The following is a 13,690-nucleotide window of genomic DNA, read 5'->3' as shown; positions in this document are numbered from 1 at the left end:
ATTATTAAGAGGGTGGTTGTGTGTGACTGTAAACTTGACACCGAAAATGGGTAGTTCCAAAACTTTTGTTAGAAAACTAACAATTAAATGTCACAAGATTATTTGCAAAAGCAACATCACTATTAGAAATATCCACTTGGGTCAGAATAGACAAGATTTTGGTGGAGGGACGCTAATCTCGTGATTTTGCATTTATTTCCATGGCATGATGAGACTTGCAATAACCATGTACATATTTAGCATAAAGGTCAGAGAAGTAGAAGCTAGACACAAAGCTATAGCTATCTTTGTGGACATTGAGGTCATGTCCTCCTTATTGTTAGAGAATCATATTAGGATGAGTTTACTTTGTACAATTACACTACATTTACACATGGTAGACTTTTAGGACTGATTCTAATACTTTCTACACACAACTTTGACTGTTTTTAGACAGATAAATAGATGAATTAGTAAGTAACTATAAATCAAAACAAATTAGATGGGGTTCTAGCAGTATGGTGAATGCTTTGAAATAGCCTTTATACCATAACATTGGGAGATAACATAACTGATCAGTTGAATGACTAAAAAAATATGAGGGAAAGAAAAAAAGTTGTACAGCTCTTTTGGTGCCAATTAGTCAAACATTTCGATCAAGCAGTGAGGTTAACTTCTGGATTGGCATGTTTAAGAACTGGAAAACAGACAGGCAGGAGTACAGCTTAATTGAAAAACACGGGATTTCACTTCAGACCATCCATTGACTCTGCTCATATCCTCTCAGTGTAGAAAAGCGAAATAAAAAGCGAGCCAGCCGGGAGCCAAAACAAAGAGACCAGACAGCCCCTGGTTTTTGGAAATATGCCTGTTTGAATGTTTGACTGTAGATTTCAATGCACATATAGAAAACACGCTGATTATCGAATGGTATCCTTTATCTTAAATTCTCGTTTTTAATTGTTTGAAAATTTAGATTAAAAGATGTGTTTTTTCCATATTCCACCTTAATATTATAGACATTGTATACAGGCATTAGGGCAGACAGCTTGATCCTCGGAGGTCCTGCCAGTTGTAGGCGCTGTTCCAAGCAAGCTGCAAAACACAAATCGATTGTTTATTTTGTGTTTGTTTACATTTTCCGAGCGAACAAATGGCTTCGACTTTGCTATCACCTATGGTGGATTATTACAATGATGAAGAAGAACTCGATAGCGTGGATGACGAAGATGATCGGAGTTTCAGGGGAAGAGACTCAGAAGAAGGTAACGTAAAACCAATTGACCAAAAGCTCCGGCTCGGTCTACTTGTTGGAAAAGAGACGGAAACGCGCGATTATTGCATACATTTAGGAAATTCACGAATGCAGCGTTTGGAGTGGTCTACAGATTAAGCTCGAGCGGGAACAGTTGTCCCGTACAGTGCGGTATGCACTTTAAACGCGCTTCCTAAGTCAAATTTTAACAGCTTGCTCCCAATGCTGTAAATCTAGTCCAATGCGAGCTTCAGCCACACGCAGTTAGCTTGCTAGCTACATAAGAAGTTAGCTATCCGACTACCGCGAGCCAAGTTTCTGCCCAGTCAAGAAACATTTCAGAAGCAGGTGATGTAAACTAGCTAAAACGCTTTACACTGGCTGAACGTTTCCAGTGCTGGTAGAAAATGGAGCTGGCGGTTAACGATTATACTACAAATAAACTCGCCTTTGTTTACATGCTAACTAGCTAGCGTTGCCATACTAACGTTGCCATACTAACGTTAACGTTACGGGCGAGGCATAAATTAGCTTTAACTACATTGTTGGCTAGACTGGCATCGCATTATTGGTCAATAAATCTTTGCCAATTAAACGTAATTGTAATTTAAGCTAACTGTAGACATGTTTCAGCCCACCTGGACTATAACACAGTTTTAACAAAAGATATTCCAAATGGGGTACATAGCGTCAATTAGCCAACTAGCTGCGTAACGTTAGCTCCGAGCACTGACAGGTCGGCAAGCAGGCGAAACCCTGCGTGCTGTGTCCACTGCACTGCCCTTTCCACACTATTCAGTGAGACAGGACGGATTGCAGTGAAAGAGAAGGAAAGACGAGACGAAAGCAAGGCGATGACAGCACTACAAGGTTAGCTAGTTTCCTGACATTGACTTCCAAGCGAAGAGCTGGACTTATTATTTTCTCCTCCGGACATGTTGACGGCTGTGTTATGCCTAACTACGTGAGCTAGAATCGGGTTACTCTTTATATAGTAGACTAGCTAACTTAAGCTAGCACATTAATGCTAACCGAAAATGAAAGCTGCTGTGTCAGCTTAATACGACTGGGCCTTACCCTTCTCTTGTGTCAGGTTTTGTAGGTAACGCCGACTGACCTAGGTCAGCGGGTGCTTATAAACTTGGCTCCCAAGTTTGCCACATCGCACTAGCCTAAACATGTTAGCTTCGTCTTGAGAGAGTTGCTGTTGGACTGACAGCACGACCAAGTTAGCCGGGGACCGTGTCTGATTAATCCTACCATGCGGCAAATGCTTTACACTCAAAGTAACTGCTACATTTTCTGTCGGTCGTGATATTGATGTAATTGGATTGAATTTACAAGCCATAGCTTTGTCTAGCTGAAGTTTTTTTTCAGTTGTCGATCCGAGAATATATAGTATATGATCATCCACGGCAAACTTGGATTTTACCTGGTTTCCTAATCCAACAAACCGGAGGGCATTCCCAAACAGGGTGTTCACCATTACCTTACCAGTGCCACGCACGTCCCTTGATCTGCACAGGTCTCTGATGTGTCTCTGTCTGTGGACTCATCAAGTTTGTGTTGGAAAAGCTGAAATCTCAAGTAAAAATAGAAATTACCTCGTGGTACAGCATACTGAAATGATCACATGTAGTCTTTTTAAAACGGACCACTTTTGAAGTTTAGTAGATAAATTAGTTTTGAGTTGATTCTTCTCCTGTCATGTCCTTTTCCAGACACGGAAGATGCCAGTGAAACAGACCTTGCCAAGCATGACGAGGATGACTATGTTGAAATCAAAGAGCAGTAAGTGTTTTGCCAAACCATGTATCAGCTGTTTTGACCTCACTGAAAATCATTTGAAGGTGAAAGTTTTGAATGTTTGCCCTAATGCTGCACAGGTGAAAGGAAATGTGATATTAGCCCTGGCTTATTTCATTGCAGAATGTACCAAGACAAACTGGCCTCTCTGAAAAGACAGTTGCAGCAATTACAAGAAGGTAATCTCTCTTTTCTTATGACGGAAGTGTATCAGGAATTTACTCAAATTTGAATGACTGCTGCTCTTTATCTGATTTTGTGTGGGCGTGGGGATACAGGACACAGCCAGATCCTAACTGGTTACTCATGGTGGTGGTTGGGGATTACATCATCAGGCCATGAAGGCAGTTTCAGAGGCAGTTTAAAAGTGCAGACACTGTCTGTGTCTTAAAAGAGAAACTAGAGATAACTGATGACAAACAGTCCCCCACCATCAACAGCTCATTCTGAATCGTCAAGTCTGTCTGTTGTTAACTGATGCAGACTGTTTCTGAACAGCTGGCTGGGTTGTGTCAAGGTACTGTTGCACCATCAGCTGCCCCATGAGCTCTTTATTGCTCAGACTGATGTTGAGTATAGAAATTGTGGAGTGACATGTTCTGGGCTCTTTGTAAATCCAAATGTAGATGCTGTGTCAGTGTAATCTAGTCTAGTTGTCTAGTCTGTGGGTGGGTGATGAGAGTAGCAGGTCTAGGATACCAAAATTTACCGGTGAGTTTTCTAGAAATAAAAATTCTTGAAGCAAAGTGATTCCATAACTCTTCACTTTTGTTAAATTACACGTTCTCTTTGCAGGTACACTGCAGGAGTATCAGAAGAGGATGAAGAAGCTGGACCAGCAGTACAAAGAGAGACTCCGAAATGCAGGCAAGTTGAGCAATATTTAGAGACCGAACACTGTGCTTTGCTTCTGATGCATCCACACCAACCATGAGGAGCAGATTATTAAGCTGCTTCCTGCTTTAGTTTGGTTTGTTTGGCCATGGGAGAACATAAGCAATAAACGGTGCTGCAAAACAAGTGCTTGGAGGTGAGATTGAGGAAACTTGCTCCAATGTTCTGCCAGATCAGTTGTCATTTGAGAGGGGTTGTTATGCCCGATAAATTGTCTGATCAACGATGATTTCTTGTGCTCTCTGTTCAAATTAGAATTGTACAAAGTAACGCTGCCTTTCTCTTTTATTGTCGACATCTTGAGGATGGAGCTATCTTGTTTAAACAAAACTTAATTGGAATTGTTAACGGACAAAACCGATGGGGGTTTTCTGTGTTTACATTCAGTGTGAGCACTGACGACATGACTGGTTGATTGAACTGGACAGCGTGAGCAAAGAAGTCGTACATTTTAAATGTGCAGAAAGGGTGATTGAGGGATAAGCTTTTTGCTTCACTTACAGCGTGTTCCAGAATTTTACTTGCTATGTTTGTTTTGCCCAGAATGAACCGCAAAAACAACAACAACAACAAACGCAGACTCTGGTAATTGACCCACAATAGCCCCTGTGGAGGACAGTAGTTGCATTCATAAATGATCAATTGACAATTGAACATAAAAATGTCAAAAGGGTAAAACACAGTAAAAGATGCATTCTAACTACAGGGGCATTATTTTCTCCCTTGTTTTAAGTTAGTAGATATTTGATAAACATTTCAGGGTATTTTAGCTGTAAGCCCCTGTTTCTTTGTGACCCTGTACTGCACCCTCTTCTTGAGCATTATCTTTTCGAGTCTTAAGGGTAACTAAAATTGACTTTAGTTGTCAAAAGTCAGACATAATGTGCCAGTATAATGACACTGAACTGATGATTGCGCTACATGACCAGTTGTGTTTTTCTTTCCCTTTACAGATCTGTTTCTCCAGCTTGAGGTGAGTATAATTCATCTTGCCGACCTTTTTACTTTTTGGCTTGTAAAAAAAAAAGGGAGTAAAACCTCCATTCTTTCTTTTCTCATCATTTCCGTCTCTCAACCTTCTGCAGACAGAGCAGGTAGAGAGGAACTACATCAAGGAGAAGAAGGCAGCCGTGAAGGAGTTTGACGATAAAAAGGTTGAGCTGAAGGAAAACCTAATTGCAGAACTGGAGGAGAAGAAGAAGATGATCGAGAACGAAAAATTAACAATGGAGCTGACGGGTGGTAAGGGAGCTAGAACAGGATTATTAATCAGGGACTCACTCAGTAGAAGGGAGAGAAATGGGGTAAAAAAGTATGTGGATGGAAGTGAAAGTTTTTCTCTACAGACTTTAATATTAAGTTGTCTGATTTAAAGTAGGACTTTCAGATACTCTCATTTCAGATGTTGCTGCCTGTCCTTTTGAATGGTTTCTGTGAGGTTTTTTTTAATTGTTATATCTAAGTTTGTCATTATTCCTTTCATACATAGACTCAATGGAGGTAAAACCTATCATGACTCGGAAGCTGAGGAGACGGCCCAATGATCCAGTCCCAATACCTGACAAACGGAGAAAACCTGCACCAGATATCCTTCACGTAAACTTGCAGTCTCTGATTGGCTACAGTTAGCTGTCACTTTAAATCAATCTGTTGTGTTTTAAAAATGCTTTCCTTAACTCTTCAAACCTCAGCTAAATTATTTGTTAACAGATGAACAGATAATGGAAGATCTAAGAACACTTAATAAGGTAAGTGTTTCTGACGTCCTTTATTATGCACGTCACTGCTGAATTTCATTTTTTCTAATTATTTCACGCTTTGCCTTTTACAGCTTAAGTCACCAAAACGGCCAGGTATGTCAATTTTTGCAGTCCGCTTGTCATGCACAATGAGTTCTAGTGTAAGAAATAGTTCGTCTTTAAAGGAAATAAATATTATTTGCTTTTTTTGCTGAGTTAGATGAGAAAATTGACACCGCTCTCATATCTGTATGCTAAATATGAAACTACAGCCAGCAACTGGTTAACCTAGCTTAGCACAAAGACTACGAAACAGGCGAAACGGCTAGCCTGGCTTGGTCCAATGGTAACGAATTCTGTCTTGTCATCACCCGGAGGTTGCCAGGAAACCAGCAGTGACTTCATGAAGTCTCCCACCCAAGAAATAGTCCGGCACATTACAACCCATAACTCAATTTTCATACTTCAGTTTTTTCACGCATTAAACAAACAATAACATGATAACCTAATGGTAGGTGCATTTTGTGAGCCGTTTCCAGTCTTTATGCTAAGCTAAGCTAACCAGCTGCTGGCTGTAGTTTCATATTTAGCAGACAGACCATAGAGTGTGGTATCAATCTTCTCATCTCCCTCTCCTTTCAGCCAGAAAGTAAATAGTCATATTTCCCAAAATGCCCCAAAACTATTCCTTAAAACATTGAACTATTTGTACATAAGTTTTGCATTATGATACTAATCAGGTGTTTCTCCCTCTTCAGTGTCCCCCTCGTCTCCAGAGCACGTTCCCTCCGCTCCCCTGGAGAACCCCTCCCAGCGGTACGAGGCCCGCATCGAGGAGGGGAAACTTTACTACGACAAAAGATGGTGAATTTTTATCCACAAAACAGGCCTCTCTGTGTTTGACTACATCTGACTACAGCTTGTGTCACCACTAGATGGCCACATTGCCCTGGGTTGGATGGCTTTTGAGTTTGGTTGGTCTTCAAAATACATTTTATAACCACTTTTATGGCAGCCTCTCTTTGTCTGGGCTACAGAAAGAGATATTTCTTTGGATCCACTGAGTAAGTGCTGGTGCTTGAAGCCACCATAAAAATACATATCCAGAGAAGGTGGCTGCATTAGAACCAGCGCCTTCTGCTATGATGATAAGATAAAGAGATAAAGAGAGTGAAAATCTATGACCAGACATGGCTCTGATGCCCTTCTGTTTGAGAGCAGAGCTCTGCATTAGACGTGTCAGAACGTAAGGCCATTTTAGGAGACAACTGTCTTATTAGCAGCTGACATAGTTGAGAGGAGCGAGCTGTGAGGTATGTGCACTATTCTTTCAAGGCAAAGTCTCATTTATTCAGCGCTAAAGAAGATGCTACCACCAGAAAGAGCTGCAGGGACACACACATGCGTCATTATTCTTCAGTGGGCCCTTAATGATCAAATGCTTTGGTTGTCAGTCTCTTCCCCTGGGTTGGTTCTGTCCTAACACCAAAAAATGTTTTGACTTTCCAGTCCAATTATCTATTTAGTTCCATCTCAGGTGGAATGTGGTTTATTCAGCTGAATAAAATGATGTTTAATGAACGCCTGTCATGCCTGCACTTACGGCTTCCTCACCTTGAAAGCCGAATGAATGCTGTTTGTGTGTGTTTGTGCTGACAGGTACCATAAGAGCCAGGCCATCTACCTGGAGTCAAAGGATAACACAAAGATTAGCTGTGTCATCAGCTCAGTGGGGACCAATGAGGTGAGCTCCTGTCGCTAATAGAACTTCTTTAAAGAATAAGGCTGCTGATATTTTATATTTTCCTTTTTGTTAACAAATCCCACGAAAAGACCAATGAATAGATCCAAGTATTGTCTGTGTAGCCAAAGCTTGACATATATCTTATTCCTCTGTGCCATAGAGCTCCTTTGTTGGGTGACATGTTCCTTCATTACCATACACTGTCCTAGTGCTGTAAATACTCACCAGAGCACCAAATGTGGATTAATCCACCGCTGAAAATAGTCTCCAACAAATGCACTATTTACTCCTGTTTGGGTAACATTTGGTAAAAAAAAAAAAAAAAAAAATACAGTGTCCAGCTGTCCAGCTTTTAAGAGGAAATTCAACATTTGTGACCCATTTTAAACAATTATGTGTTCAATTGAAACAAATGGGCTTGGGTCCCCAGCCACAGACAGGCTGGGAAAGTCAGCCATTGTCAGTTACGGTCTTTTGATTAGTTTTGTTGACATTTAGTAAATGCCGAATAATGCCATTCTTTGCCAAAATAGTTCGTTTTGTAGTGGAGGGCAGTATTTGCTTGAGTAGAGATACCAGCCAGAGATTTATTTTACATAGTTTACCAGTGTTTGACTAGTAATAAGTGCTAACTTCCTATCACTGATTACTGAAAAGAAAAGTTCATCTTTGATCTGTGAGCATTCTGATATATATGTGAGAATGCAGTTTGGCTGTAGTAGTTAATTGTGACTTATAGTGACATGTCTTACCAATGAAACCTACTTTGGAATGCATTATTTCTTAATGACTATATTGAGCGATTGCCTCCATCTTTGTTCTCTAGATTTGGGTGAGGAAGACGAGCGACAGTACAAAGATGAGGATCTACCTGGGACAGCTGCAGAGGGGAGCGTTTGTCATCCGTCGACGGTCGGCTGCGTGAAACATTACCCCTCCCCTACCCAACCCAACCCCCATCTGTTCATTTATCCATCCATCCACCCACCCTCTCGTTCATCCACTGTTTCCCTATGTGGTGCATCTCAGTTGAGTTTGACATGTGGCCTCTTATTCTTCATCATATAAACTACCCCCCGCTACACAAGCATACGCACACATACAGTCTTCCGTGGCCAAGAATGTCTCATCAGATTTGATCTGTTTTCCCACATTAGCCAAATGCTAGTACATTAAAAGAGGTCATATACACAGCTGACAGTTTTGCAACATTATTTGTCACTATGTGGCTTGTGTGTGAAGGCAGTTGTGGTCATAAAGGAGCCTACTTTTCTACACCATGCTGTCTTTATTTACATTTATCATTAAGTTATTTTTCTTGAACAGCTTCGACTGTCTTCAAGCCTTTGAAACTGTCTCACTGGTGACGTGTAACAAAGCAAGCACTGGAAAAACAGGTTTCCTTATACCTGGAGTCATGCCATTTTCAAAAGCCTTTTGCACTGTCATCATGAAATGGAGGCTGCTTGCTATGCTGATGGTTTGATGGTAAGTCCTATGTATTAAACCATGAATTTCTTATTTGAAAAAAAAAATATTTTGAGGTTGTTTTTTTTTTTTTGTCGTTTTATGTGATCCTCTCCATATGTGAACGATCTGGATTAGTTCAACTGTATTTGCATGTGGAGCATTAAGTTGACTTGATTTGTACTGTGTTCCATTTTATTAAAATGTTTTCTGCGTTTTAATAATTTGATGAAAAGGTTCATTGCGTTGATATTTCTGAAATACACAAACAAGTTGGCCTGCGTTAAACGAGTCCTGGCAATCGACAACGTTAGATTCGGAGTATAGAGACTGCCTTGACTTTAGCATCTATTGTGTGCTAAAGAGACTAACGAGGCTAAATGCTAACGTCAGCATGCCAACGTGCTGGCTCTAAATGCTCCACTATGTTCACGTGCTAGTGTTGTTTGGTGCTGAGCAGCTAGCCTACAGTGGGTTTCTAGAGCTTCTTCACTGAAAACAGCTGCCTGCTGCAGCTGGAAACAAGTTTAGTGAGAGTGGTAAGACTGAACCGAAACAGTAAAGTTGCGTGACAGATAACCAAAACTCTTAACGCTGCTTCAAATTAATACATATATAATATTATATCACATCAAGAAAAGAAATAAATGTATGTAAATATGTTCCACTAACCCCCTGCAATACAGACATGCATCACTATGGGTCCAATATCTTAAATTGGTCATTAATGTTAATAGTAGGGTAAAGACAAGCATTTGAATTGCTGTGTATATTTCCATCTCAGTGCTCGGTGTCCATATCATCTGTAGGGGGATATTTTTCCACATCACAATGATTTGCCAGCATCTCAATATAATCAACCTGAACCAGTCACGTCACAGTTCCACTCCACTCACACAGGTGCTCTCAACCATCCCTCCACTTTGTAAACAGCTGAATTATTTAGCATTCAGAACAGGTCTCCGCCGGCCGAGCAGCCTGCCTTTTCCCTCTTGTGTGTCCTATCGCTTCAACCGGATGGCATGTTTCACTTCGCCTGACTTAATGACACAGCCTGACAAGGAGGGCAATTACTGTTTTGCCATGCTGCACAAAACGCAAGGCTCATCTCAAAAGGCTTGTTGTCCAGAAGCCTTCAGGTGTGATTGCTCAGTCTCTTGTGAAGGCATGAAATGAGCTGATAGTGAATGTGATGCCCGTCTGCTCCCTTTATTGCATCCCATGTCTGGCTTTTGGTGGCCAGAATGACATACACTGAGGCACTTAATGTGACATGTGTTGGCATCTGTCTCATATCTAACCACTGTGTTTACTCACAGTCGGCTTATTTCAATTGATCTGGAAACGGGTGGGGACAGAGGAGTGCCCCCCCCTTCCCCCTGAAATCTGATTGGCCACCCTTGGTTCCCCCACTTACCAGAGTCAGAGGGTGATAGATAGTTGGCTTATTAGCATCATGGATGGAGTACTGAACAGGTCTTAAAGGGCCCCTGGACCAGAACCTCCATGTGAAGTGACTCAACAGTCAATCAAATGGCTACAAAGAAACAAAAAAAACGACCACAAAGAGAGGCAAAACAACGAAGAGATGCAAAATGACCACAAATAGGTGAAAAACGACCACAAATAGACGAGAAAATATCTAAAAGAGACACAAAATGACCGTAAAGACCTTGTTTTGCGTCTTCTACAAATAAAAAAACTTGAATCTTACCTGAATCCCACTCGACTTCAACATCTTTTTTACATATACAGATTACACACACTTAAGTAGTGTGTCGATGACCCATTTCACTGCCTTACAATCTTCACATTTAACCAAGCAGCAGCCCTCACCCTCCCTTCTCCACATCCATGCCTTTCAAATGATCCATTCCTTGCTCTTTGGGACTGTATCAGTGTTAAGCTTTCACTGCGGGTGGCTGTTTATACTGTCTTAAATCAATATGCTGAGTAAGCAAGGGAACGAGTAGGAGCACTTCAGCATGTAGACAGTTCTCTGGTGATGAATCAATTTTTCCTCATGCGCCATGTCTATTCACCGGAGTGTGTAAAACACCTGCTGACACTCACCATGCGCAAAACAAAAAGAAGCTCTCCAGCCTTCCATGACCAGAAGTCATTATGGCGCTCTTGTTTGGGTTTGTTGGTAAGTCTCACTGGAGATACTCTTTGGTGGTTATTGCTTGTGTGCATAAAAAGTCACCCAGGGCATCAATAAAAATCCCCCTCGCAATCTCCCACCATCCCCAGTTCCAGCACAGAATTCCCGCTTTCATCCTCTTCCCCCTAAATTGAGCATTCGCTCCACTGCATGTTAGCGCTTCGATGCATGGCTACAGGGCGGAGAGCTGCATCTTGCACTGTGCTATCTGGTGGGAACCGAGTGGGATCCAGGCAGACTTAAATTTGCCTCTGGTGGTCTGAAGAGAGGATAGTAGCTCCTTGACAACCCTGCTAGGCTCTGTGTGTGTGTGTGTGTGTGTGTGTGTGTGTGCATGTTCCTCCAGTTTATCACTCTCCAGCAGGTCTGCACTGGGAGAGGAATTCATTTACAGTACAAGCTTCTCATTTGACTCTTGATATCTGACCCCAGGTTGTGGAAGAGAGTTGCAGCCTCACTTCATGTTGTTAAGCAGCTACCGCTCATTACACAATCAGGTCATCGTATCAGTTATTCATACGCTCAGCACTTCTGTTTAACTGCTCTTTTGATGTTACGCACTAAGACAGCATAACATAAAACAAAGTTTAATAAATCACCCGTCTCGGAGGCCAGTGTGTGAGCTCATGAACTGGGTATATTTTATTTCTTTTCTATTGCTTTTACAGGTCCCACTTCAAATGCTACCAAATAAAACCGAAGCAAACTATTTGAGAAAAGCTTAATGCCACTTACCATTTTATGGTAATAGAGCACATTTACTTTAGTTTTTTGACTCATCTGGTCCACGAATGCCCTATTAAAACCACTGTTTATAAGTAGTGTGTTTTCCCCCACTTATTAGAACCAGGAAAAGTTAAGCTTGTACAAATTAAACTTCTGCGTGTGTGTGTTTTTTCTCTCTCACAACAGTTCTGCTAATTCAAAGAGAATGGCTTAATGATGATGGTCTCCTTTAAACAGCGTCTATGTTTAGCACTCTTAGCACTTGAAGCATGCATTGCAGCCTTTCCCACAGTTTCAAGGGATGCAGCGTTATCACGGCTCACTTTTACATCCTCACGTTGTCAAATAAGCCTTGTGATTTCCTGACTGTTTTTAATGTCGTCCCCTATGAACATCAAGACAGCAATTATTGAATTGTGCAATATACAAAAGTTGACTTTGTGGTAACTATATTTACTCAAATACAATTTAATGACTTTAGTACAATTTGGAGGTACTTGCACATTCACAGATTTAAATACAAAACATATGATAAGTGTATAAAGTATGATGTACTGTTCTACATTAAACTTCCTAACAGCATGTGAACCCCCCACTCCTTCCCTCTCTGTGCAAAGTGTACAGTATTCCTATGCTGGTTTATTATATTGCCCCAGGTTTGTTGTGTGGAGGTTTGATTAAAAGCAAACTAATTTATGGGTAAGCACCATGTAAGCACAATATTATCTGAACTAATGAGGGTCTTAAAGTCAAGACAGGGTTTCAATATCAGGTCCTAAAATCAGGAAGCCATTATCATGGAATTTTTTTTTTTTTTTTTGGAAAGAAATTTAAAATAAATACAATAACAACAAGCCAATTACCACACAGTGACCATGGGGCTTTTGCCCAGGCACTGATTTGCCCTGTTAGTAATCGTAAGTAAGCCCTAAAGTTTGTAAAATGATCTCCACCAAAACCAGCTACAATTGTAAAGACCTGTTTATATGTTAATGCAAGGGGTAATGAGTACTTTTACTTGAGATACCAAAGTACAAAGACTTTTACTTGTGATGGACTATTTTTACATTGAGGTATTGTTACTTTTGCTCACAGGATCTGATTTCCAGTGGTGTAATGTAATGTAAGTACATTTACTCAAGTATTGTAAGCAGTATGTAAGGTACTGGTACTTTATGCTACTTTATACTTCTACACCAGAGGGAAATATTGTACTTTTTATTTCACAGCTTTGGTTATTGGTCACTTTGGAGATTCAGATTTTACTTACAAAGCATATGATCCCTTTATATAATTTGATTTCATTGTTGTAGATTGAACTACCCAACAGGGTATAACGTTGTTAAAATAGCTCCACCTTGAGAAACCACAACAACCAACAGTACAATGATACTTGAGTGATGACACATCAATAACAATCCAATAATAAAACATATGAAACACTCAGGGGCCATTTTTCTGCATAACGAGAACTTACTTTTGATTAGATTAGATTTTGTCAAAAAATTCAGAAGGTTTTCATGCATCTCAGAGAAATCGGATATTAATGCGACTCTGATATAACACGTTTCTATACTTTAATCAGTATAGAAATGTATTCATAATTCACATTATGAAAAACTGGCCAAGATGTAACCCTCATGACCTGTTCTGCCTTAAAAAGTCATAAAGTCATGTAGCTCTATTATTCTGCCGCCCACTCTCCACCTCTGTATAGTCACCTTTCTATGGAAGACAAAAGGCAGTCATGTTTCCTTGGATGAGTGTGGAGCATGTCAGTGGCCAAGGCCAGTATGACTATGTCCTTGACATATAGAACAGGTGATTTGTATGAGGACTGGCAAAAGAATGACAGGCAATTTCAAAGCAAAAGTCCCCAAGAGGGGGTTTTTCACTGTCATTATTGGCAGTAGTGG

The 13,690-nt window shown here is 40.6% G+C and overlaps 1 protein-coding gene across 4 annotated transcripts; it reads left to right on the top strand.

The window, feature by feature from the left end:
* Nucleotides 1-1,077: 1,077 nt before the first annotated feature.
* Nucleotides 1,078-9,108, top strand: suds3 (SDS3 homolog, SIN3A corepressor complex component). 4 transcript variants are annotated; one of them, XM_070904111.1, is made up of 12 exons: nucleotides 1,078-1,244; nucleotides 2,956-3,025; nucleotides 3,164-3,219; nucleotides 3,836-3,907; nucleotides 4,888-4,907; nucleotides 5,020-5,176; nucleotides 5,424-5,519; nucleotides 5,621-5,682; nucleotides 5,766-5,787; nucleotides 6,432-6,537; nucleotides 7,333-7,417; nucleotides 8,244-9,108. In XM_070904111.1, exons 1-12 carry the CDS (start codon nucleotides 1,133-1,135, stop codon nucleotides 8,340-8,342), a joined length of 957 nt encoding a protein of 318 aa, XP_070760212.1. In that variant the 5' UTR covers nucleotides 1,078-1,132; the 3' UTR covers nucleotides 8,343-9,108. The 4 variants fall into 4 exon arrangements, with proteins under 4 accessions (XP_070760212.1, XP_070760213.1, XP_070760215.1 ...); XM_070904112.1 differs by having other exon boundaries at nucleotides 5,621-5,688; XM_070904114.1 differs by lacking the exon at nucleotides 1,078-1,244 and adding an exon at nucleotides 1,506-1,582.
* The last annotated feature ends 4,582 nt before the right edge of the window (nucleotides 9,109-13,690 follow it).

This window comes from Enoplosus armatus, chromosome 4, assembly GCF_043641665.1.
Source record: "Enoplosus armatus isolate fEnoArm2 chromosome 4, fEnoArm2.hap1, whole genome shotgun sequence".
Lineage (NCBI taxonomy): Eukaryota > Metazoa > Chordata > Actinopteri > Centrarchiformes > Enoplosidae > Enoplosus > Enoplosus armatus.
This window is presented reverse-complemented; position numbering and strand designations above follow the sequence as displayed.